The following is a 9,494-nucleotide window of genomic DNA, read 5'->3' as shown; positions in this document are numbered from 1 at the left end:
CCTTGGGATTTTGTAAACCGCCAAGCGTCGACCTGTGTATATAAAGAGAGGACCCGGTGGCGGTTTAGGGACATACAACAATAACTCGAGAGCCAGGCAAAGCGGATTCGCTCCCTGGTCATCTAAACCCTAGCAATTCCATCACAACCTGACACAAGCTTTTACCTTCGTCGTAAGGGGCCGAACCAGTATAATTCCTTGCATCCCTTGTCCGCTTTAACCCCTTTAAGCTAACCCGTCGCGATGGCTCCACGACTAAATCCTTTCACTAGGACATTTGTCGTGACAAAACCACGGCAAAACCTATGCCCCCCGGGTCTATCTTCCATCATATTAATCTTCCAACACTTAGCTATTTCTATTGCCGTTTATTTTACTTTGCATCTTTATTTTTCCTTATCATAAAAATACCAAAAATATTATCTTATCATATCTATCAGATCTCACTCTCGTAAGTGACCGTGAAGGGATTGACAACCCTTTATCGCGTTGGTTGTGAGATTCTTATTTGTTTGTGTAGGTGCGTGGGACTCGAGCGTGATCTCCTACTGGATTGATACCTTGATTCTCAAAAACTGAGGGAAATACTTACGCTAGTTTACTGCATCACTCTTTCCTCTTCAAGGGAAAACCAACGCAGTGCTCAAGAGGTAGCAGCTAGGAGGAAGCACTATTCATCGTCATAGTAGGTGGTGGAGACGAGCACGCCATGAGCCAGTCGAAGGAACCATTAATGAAGGCAAACACCTCCAAATCAAGAGCAAGGCAACACTCCATGTTTTGCAGGAAATTACATGCTTTGAAGAGCCGCGTGGAGGGGTGATTATTACCGGCTTTATGAAAGATATGCACAAGGGGGTGGTTTGGTCTTCACCGCATAGGATCAAGTGTTGGTGTTGTGTATGGCTGGAATAAACAAGGGAATCTACCCCGGCAATGTGGATGTCGATCGTGGCCTGCAATCCGAGAAAATCATATATCCATAATCTGTGAACTAGACCACACAATCACATCGAAGTCGTCAATCACAAACTAGGTGAAGTCCACAGGAACAACGAGAAACCATCCCACATAACAACACCATGTTCTTATAGTACATATTAGGTGCAACATCAATAGTAACGACAAATAAAAAACTTTTCAATCTCAAGATGGGTCTATTTCTTTGCCTCTGAAATCTGACTGCCAAGATATCTATCCGAATGAGAGCACTATTCTATTTATACTAGGTACATCCATCCTTAGATATGAGTGACAACAAACTAATTTTTGAATCTGATGAGGTGTGAAAACGATCATGAAGACTTAAGGTAATCGATGGCTTCCTTGGGATTGTAACATAGTCAACTTAGAGAGCATTCTTAGAAAAGCTTGTCAAATTCTCGCACAACTCTTTAGAGCATGTACACCTCCCACCAAATTGGCAATTACTTTTGCTACAACTCCAAACGATATAATGATAGTTGGTTTTAAAGTAGACTTGAATGAGATCCTAATGATACACCCCCACAGTTACATTTCACTTTGAGGTTGGTGAAACAACCAACATTTAGAGGGAGGCGTTGAAAGCATGTCATTTATCAATGCTTGTTTTGGGCAAATTTTATTTCTTTGGAAGCTCAAGTATTCTTGGCTTTCATTGACAAGACACATGGGTACAGTCAATAGTAAAGGAGATGAAGGTGCATATATAAATTTAAAATTGTAGTATGAATACAAGTTAGCTTTCACTTGATCGTGTATTTAACTCGTACGGCTTCTTCTGATTTGTACATTAATAATTGACGGTTTGTTAATGATTAAGATGTCTTTGCTAAATGGCATCCGTGTAGATTGAAAGGAGAAATATCAACTTACTGAAGAAGAACTACAAGCGAGGATGTGGCCTCCCTCGGATGAGAAAAAGAAAATAGAAAACGAAATATGGAAGAGAGTAGTGCTAGGAAGAAGAAGATAAATGCACGCACCAAACCACCTCGCCCCGACATCGGAAAGAATAGGATCTAGTGCTTGTAGATGAGCTCACTGAGAAGAAGAAAACGCGAGACCTCGAACTTTCGGCAAAGATCTAGACTTCACACGAGATAATTACACCTACGGTCCTCATACTCTCCGGCATGTAACACAACGGTCCCGGAACTCGCGAAATGCTTCACTACGGTTCTCAAATACGAGGATACGCTCCAATATGGTCCTGATTACGTCTCACTCTACGCCTCGCGCCCAACCAGGTGCCACGTCAGTGTACAGTAGATGTGTGGGGCCCCATGTCAGCATAGGAGAGAGAAAAACAAGGAAAAATAAAATGCTAGGCGGAGGATCGAACCTGAGACCTCCAGAAAAGCGAACAGACGAGCTGGCCACAAGGCGAAACTGTCCATCATGTTAATGGAATCAGCTAGGAAGCTATATAAAGCAGTTCCATATATCGCTAGCTTCCGCCTGCGCACATACTGGCCCGGCCCAGTAGCGTAGCGTATCTCTTCTACTTTTTTCTCGAATCTTCAAGCGATTTTCCTGTACGTTGCCTACCGGTTTCCTTTTTATTTTTACCCAGGTTTATGTTTAATTTTCCCATATAAAAAATGTAATCATTATTAATATACAATTTATGTGTATTTTAAATCATTAATTTATTTTCATATAATTGGTCTGGCCTAGTAGCATACCGTACCCTTTTTTTTAATCTTCAAGCGATTTTCCTGATGCATATTCTATCCTTTTTTTTACCAAGTTCGTGTTTATTTTTTCTTTCTATTTTTAAATTTCATTTTTTCCATAAAAAAAGAATACAGTTATTGTGTATTTTAAATATTTATTCTATTTTCATTAATTTGTACCTTGAAGACGTAAACATGAACTTTTTCCAAAATTTATGTGGATTTAAAAAAATGTCAGAAAATTTATGTATCTTCATTCAGGACCACAAACACGCGCAATTATTGTGTATCTTCATTGTATATTTAAAATACACAAATATTTAACTAGAAAAGATAAAAAGAAAACCGTTCATTGGGCATATAATAGGGCAAAATGATAACCATTTTCTAAAACCATGCTGAACATTATTCAAAATATACTTTGTTAATTTTTAAAATTATTATGTATTTTAATACAATGAGGATACAAAATAATGCGTGTTTGTGGTCATGAATGAAGATACATAATTTTTTTATAATTTATTTTATTTAAATCCATATAAATTTTAGAAAAAGCTAATGTTTATGTCTTCAAGGCACACAATAATGAAAATAGAATAAAGATTTAAAATACACAATAATTGTATATTTATAATTATTGTATTTTTATATGGGGAAAATAAACATAAACCTGGGGAAAAATAAAAAGAAAACCGGTAGGAAATGCACAGGAAAATCGCTTGAAGATTCGAGAAAAAAGAAGAAGAGATACGCTACTGGGCCGGCCCTGTTATAAGCGAGCGATATGTGTAATTGCTCCAATTGGTTCTTAACTTATTGACATGTCGGCCTGGTGGCTAGCTCGGCTGCTCTCTTACGCAGAGGTCTCGGGTTCGATCCTCGGCGTAGCATTTTATTTTTCCTTTTTTTCTCTCTCCTATGCTGACATGGGGCCCACACATCTACTGTACACTGACGTGGCACCTGGCTGGGCGCGAGGCGTAGAGTGAGACGTAGCCAGGACTGTATTGGAGCGTATCCTCGTATTTGAGGACCGTATTGGAGCATTCCGCAAGTCTCGAGACCATTGTGTTACATGCCGGAGAGTACGAGGACCGTAGGTATAATTATCTCACTTCACACCCTAATGCCAACTTAAATGGGTGGAAGAGTACAAGACTTGTTTAGCACAAAATTACATTGAAAGTTATTTGCAAAGCACACTTTTAGAAACAAATTGATACTAAACTGACACCTAGGGTAACCTCAGAGTCGAGGGTAGCCACGAAGGAGCACACCGAGTGAGTGACATGTAGAAACGAAAACAAGCTAAAAAACTACTAAACATTAGGGAGTACTTACTAGAATCCTCGAGGGAGAGGCCAATAAACTTGATAGAGAACGAAGTGTTGGCGGAACGGAAAGAACGAGATGTGCGTAGTTTCAATTTACATGCTTGTATTTTTTTTTATGATGGTATTTTTTTACGATTGTCACTGCATTGCGAAGGGTCTAGAAGATGACGGGGATGGACATAATACTACAAATTTCACAAATATTTTTAACTCAAATATACTTGAACTTGGCCAATTTGAGTAGACATTTGTTTTGGATTTTTTATTTTTGAACTCATTCGTTTTGGGTTTGGTTCCTACGGTGTGTGTTTCGCGCGTGCTCGATTAGTATTTTTTTAGGCGGTATTCGAGTAATATCGATATCAGCATTAAGTATTAACCCCCTCGTGATAAATATTCCAACACGAGCACTTAAACTACGTTTTACAGATAACCCCTCATCCAGCAAAAAGACCGAACCCCAAATCGAGCCGAGCCGCTCGGCCTCGCTCGATCTGCCCCGCCCCCTCGCGCCGCCTTCCTCCGCCCCATCTCCTCGCCCTCCTCCGCCCCACTCCGGCGTCGAGTTCCGACGCGCCGCCGTCCGCGCGTACAAGCAGACCTAAAATCCAATTACCCCGTCCCTTGCCCCTTCCCATCATTCTCCTCCTCCCAAAACCCTAACCCTAGCACAAACACCGGCCGCCATGGCGCTCACCACCCGCGGCGGCGGCGGCGCCGACCAAGCGCAGCCTCCGCCGGTCCCCGACGCGAGCCTCGGCTTCCTCACGAAGCGCGACACGGAGGTCAAGCTCCCCCGCGCGACGCGGGTGAAGAACAAGACGCCCGCGGGGGTCCAGATTACCGCCGAGCAGATCCTCCGGGAGGCCCGGGAGCGGCAGGAGCCCGAGATCCGCCCGCCCAAGCAGAAGATAACCGACGTCCACGAGCTCGCGGATTACCGGCTCCGCGAGCGCAAGAGGTTCGAGGACCTCATTCGCCGCGTCCGCTGGAGCGTCTCGGCGTGGGTCAAGTATGCCAAGTGGGAGGAGGGGCAGAAGGACTTCGCCCGGGCTCGCTCCGTCTACGAGCGCGCCCTGGACGTCGCCCACCGCGACCACACCCTGTGGCTCAAGTATGCCGAGTTCGAGATGCGCAACCGGTATGTCAACCATGCCAGGAACGTCTGGGACCGTGCCGTCTCGCTCCTACCCCGCATCGACCAGCTGTGGTACAAGTATATCCATATGGAGGAGCTGCTTGGTGCTGTCGCCAATGCTCGGCAGGTCTTTGAGCGCTGGATGGGGTGGCGCCCTGATATCGCTGGCTGGAACTCATACATCAAGTTTGAGCTGCGATATGGGGAGGTTGAGCGCGCTAGGGCAATCTATGAGCGGTTTGTCGCCGAGCACCCGCGGCCCGACACGTTCATCCGGTATGCCAAGTTTGAGATGAAACGGGGAGAAGTAGAGCGGGCACGGCGTGTGTATGAGCGTGCAGCGGACCTGCTTGTGGATGATGAAGATGCGGAGGTGCTGTTTGTAGCATTTGCTGAGTTCGAGGAAAAGTGCCGGGAGGTGGAGCGTGCTCGTGCGATATACAAGTATGCGCTTGACAGAGTGCCAAAGGGCAGGGCTGAGGATCTTTACAGGAAGTTCCTGGCATTTGAGAAACAATTTGGTGACCGTGAGGGGATTGAGGATGCCATTGTGGGCAAGCGGAGATTCCAATATGAAGATGAGGTGAGGAAGAACCCACTCAATTACGACTCATGGTTTGATTACATCAGGCTGGAGGAGAGCGTCGGGAACAAGGACAGGATCAGGGATGTGTACGAGAGGAGTATCGCAAATGTTCCTCCTGCAGAAGAGAAGCGGTACTGGCAGAGGTATATCTACCTTTGGATAAACTATGCTTTGTATGAGGAACTTGATGCACAGGACATGGAAAGGACCCGGGAGGTCTATAGGGAGTGTCTGAAACTCATTCCACACAAGAAATTTACTTTTGCTAAGCTGTGGCTGATGGCCGCGCAGTTTGAGATAAGACAGAAGAACATAAAGGCTGCACGGCAGATTCTCGGTAATGCAATAGGTATGGCGCCCAAGGGGAAAATATTCAAAAAGTACATTGAGATCGAGCTTTATCTGGGCAACTTTGACCGCTGTAGAACTCTATATGAAAAATACATCGAATGGTCTCCAGCAAATTGTTATGCCTGGAGGAAGTATGCCGAACTGGAAAAAAACCTTAGTGAGACTGATCGTGCTCGATCAATATATGAGCTTGCTATTGCTCAGCCAGCCCTTGATACGCCTGAAGTTCTATGGAAGGTATGTTGTCCTTGCTGTCCTCTTAATTGATTCACATTTTATGTTTTGTAAGTGAACTATTGAATATACTTTTCCTATGTATCATTATTCCTCAAATAAGCACGCATGAAGTTCTGTGTTAACGTTATTTATTATATCATAATATTTGATCTGCTCATATATCTAAATAATTTCAGTGTTTATGCATGGAAGTGTGTTGGTATTATTTGCCACCTTTGTTCATGTGTGCTGTGATGTGATATGATGGTTAATTTTGTAACATGCTGACACGCCACCTAAAGAGTAGACAGTAGAGATCAGAGATCGATGTGTTGTTGAGCTCTGCACTATTTTGAGGGTTACATGAACTAGATTATTTCATGGGAAAAGGCGGTTGTGCTTCATTTTATGTTCTGGAAACCAAAGACCAGCCTTTTTATTTTTTTGTACTATTCAACTTATGGCATTATGAGTGTTAGTTGATTACTCTGGATCTGTTACTTTTTGCATTATATCCTGCCAACTAAAAATTATCAGGTCTTAGTAACTACCAAAGCATTTTTAAACCATGTCTCTTCAGCCTCTGCGCTCCATCAGAGTTGCTTGAATGGTTAATAACTTATTTGTGAAAAACAACTGTTGGACAATGCTCAGAATCGTCATAGTTGAGGCCCCTTTTTTTAGGTCTAGGTGGGACTTTGTTGACTTGTGTTCTTCAGTCTTCTCCCTGGCAAAGCAGAGCCATTGGAACTATATGTGTCCAGTCAGCAACTGAAAACATACACTTCCTTGTGCTGCTGGAAGAGATTGGTGATCACTCATCAAATAATACCCATGGAACGAATCCAGACTCAGTGAGTTGTGAAGACCACTGACCCCAATAGGAATACGGAAGATTTAATGATTGAAGAGAATAGTACAATTAACAACTAAACCTAAAGGGATCCACTTGTCACAGAAGCAGTCTATAACTAATAGGAAGCACCTATCTCTTACTTGATATCTGATTGATCTTGCAGAGCCGAATTGTTTGAACTTGATTGACCATATAAACGCTAGTTCAATTCCAGGACGACATCATATAATATACGTGAGCCTCAATCATTGATTTTGATTAGACACTTCTCCTTGTTGAATGAGAATGAAGGAAGAGTGCCGAACGACTAAAGCTAACAGCCAGTCCGGATGCTTTTGATCTCTTAGCTACAGTTTTAAGAGAGAAAAAACCAGTGCGCTGTCATCTGATATATTATGTCCAAATAATGCATTGTGTAACATGGGCCTTTTATTCTTAGGAAATGTTTCTGAGATTTTATCTATATAAGATGCAGCATTGATCCTTGTTAAATACGTACTAGATGTGAATGTTACATTTGAGACATCTAGAAAAATGACGCATTTAAGAAAAATGACTTATGCTTAACTGAATCATTTTTAGTGCCTTTTACTTCCAGGTCTACTTGTGATTTTAGTTATTAGGGATGCTTACTAACTCTTCTGCCTTTTGAACTTACAGGAGTACTTGCAGTTTGAAATTGATGAAGATGAATTTGATAGAGCAAGAGAACTCTATGAGAGACTGCTTGATAGAACAAAGCATTTGAAGGTATGGATCAGCTTTGCTGAATTCGAGGCCTCAGCTGGCTTGGGAGAAGACGCTGAAAGTGAGGAGAATAAGAATGATGCTGGTTATCAGGAACAGCAGCTCGAGCGGGTCCGGAGGTGTCGGGGTGAGTAACGAGCTAGAGAACCTACTTTGGGCATCTGTAAATCTTTTTTATGTTCATTTTGCGATTCATGGTGCACTAAATCTGACATTGCTCTGTTATGGTGGTCAGCTGTCTTTGAAAGGGCATTCGACTACTTCAGGACAAATGCCGCAGAGCTAAAGGAAGAAAGAGCGATGCTCCTGGAAGAATGGCTCAAAAAAGAGTTGAGCTTTGGTGATCTTGGTGATGTCACGTTAGTGCAGAAGAAGGCGCCAAGGAAAGTCAAGAGGAAGAGACCACTCCCCACAGACGATGGCTCCAATATTGCGTATGCTATTTACTCTGCTCTTTATTCTTGGCACTACTGTATTTTCAGAAGTTGGTGGCTTGCCACGTTTAGCATGCTCTGTGGCCATGTCCAAATTCTGTTAAGAAATCAATATAAAACAACTAGCGCTAACAATATCTCACATAATACTTTTGTGGTTACTTCCCACAAATTTAGAAATATACTGACATCATTTGCTCTACCAGGTACGAGGAGTACATTGATTATATCTTCCCTGATGAAGTCACTTTGGCGCCGAACCTTAAGATACTGGAAGCTGCTTATAAGTGGAAGAAGCAGAAGGCAAACGACACGGAGGACGACTGATCTGAACATCGAGAGGCTGCCTGTTGTGAATGGTTTTCCCACCGTCAGAGATGAGTGCCACCATGCCAAAATCAGACGTGGAGAAGGTGCCCTCTTATATACCCTACATATGGCATTTTTGCGTCTTGTTCAGTTGAGTTATCGAAGCTGTGTGTCTGACGGATAGATGCTGAATTATCTGGGTTCTGTTACCCCCGGATTGAACTGTACGTTCGTTGTTAGAGTCAATTTATCTTGGTTTTGTTACCGGGTTCCTTGGGTTGAATGTAATTCAACATGTATTATTTGAGCTTAGCACTATATCACGTTTCTCCCATTTGGTACCTGGTGCTAAGCTGCCAGATGAGTGTTTTCTTAACAGCGAAACAGAGCCGTCTTCAGTTAGAAAATCCGTTGGGAAACTGTACGAGCCGATGGGCTTGAAATATTATTATGGGCTTTGAGTTTGGCCCTAAGATTTAGCCTTTTTTCTCTCTTCTCGCTTTCTTTTTAAAATTCTTCAAATATACTCCTGCATTTTCATATTAGTTCTAAGAAAAAGATACTACCTCGTCATCTGTCTTTGATTGTTTCAAAATTTAGTTTGAATTTGAACGAAACACCAAGTTAATCTGAGAAATACCAATACCAACCTTTTAGAGCATCTACAAATGGATCCTTCAAATCCTCCCCAAACGCATCGATGGACAACATGGTCATCACCTGGATTGAAAATTGCCTGGACACCGATGGACAACATGTTTATCACCTGGATTGAAAATTGCCTGGAAGTGTCCAGCGTGTTGGATTTGACAGGCCGAACCCATCCCAAATCTCTTCAAATCATCCCCAACAAAGCTCAACCT

General features: G+C 42.8%; 1 protein-coding gene across 1 annotated transcript; it reads left to right on the top strand.

The window, feature by feature from the left end:
• Positions 1-4,432: 4,432 nt before the first annotated feature.
• Positions 4,433-9,124, top strand: LOC123147940 (crooked neck-like protein 1). The gene is made up of 4 exons (XM_044567271.1): positions 4,433-6,306; positions 7,802-8,015; positions 8,124-8,322; positions 8,529-9,124. Exons 1-4 carry the CDS (start codon positions 4,681-4,683, stop codon positions 8,647-8,649), a joined length of 2,160 nt encoding a protein of 719 aa, XP_044423206.1. The 5' UTR covers positions 4,433-4,680; the 3' UTR covers positions 8,650-9,124.
• The last annotated feature ends 370 nt before the right edge of the window (positions 9,125-9,494 follow it).

This window comes from Triticum aestivum, chromosome 7A (genome assembly GCF_018294505.1).
Source record: "Triticum aestivum cultivar Chinese Spring chromosome 7A, IWGSC CS RefSeq v2.1, whole genome shotgun sequence".
Taxonomy (NCBI): domain Eukaryota; kingdom Viridiplantae; phylum Streptophyta; class Magnoliopsida; order Poales; family Poaceae; genus Triticum; species Triticum aestivum.
The sequence above is the reverse complement of the archived record's forward strand: the minus strand, read 5'-3'. Positions and strand labels throughout refer to the sequence as shown.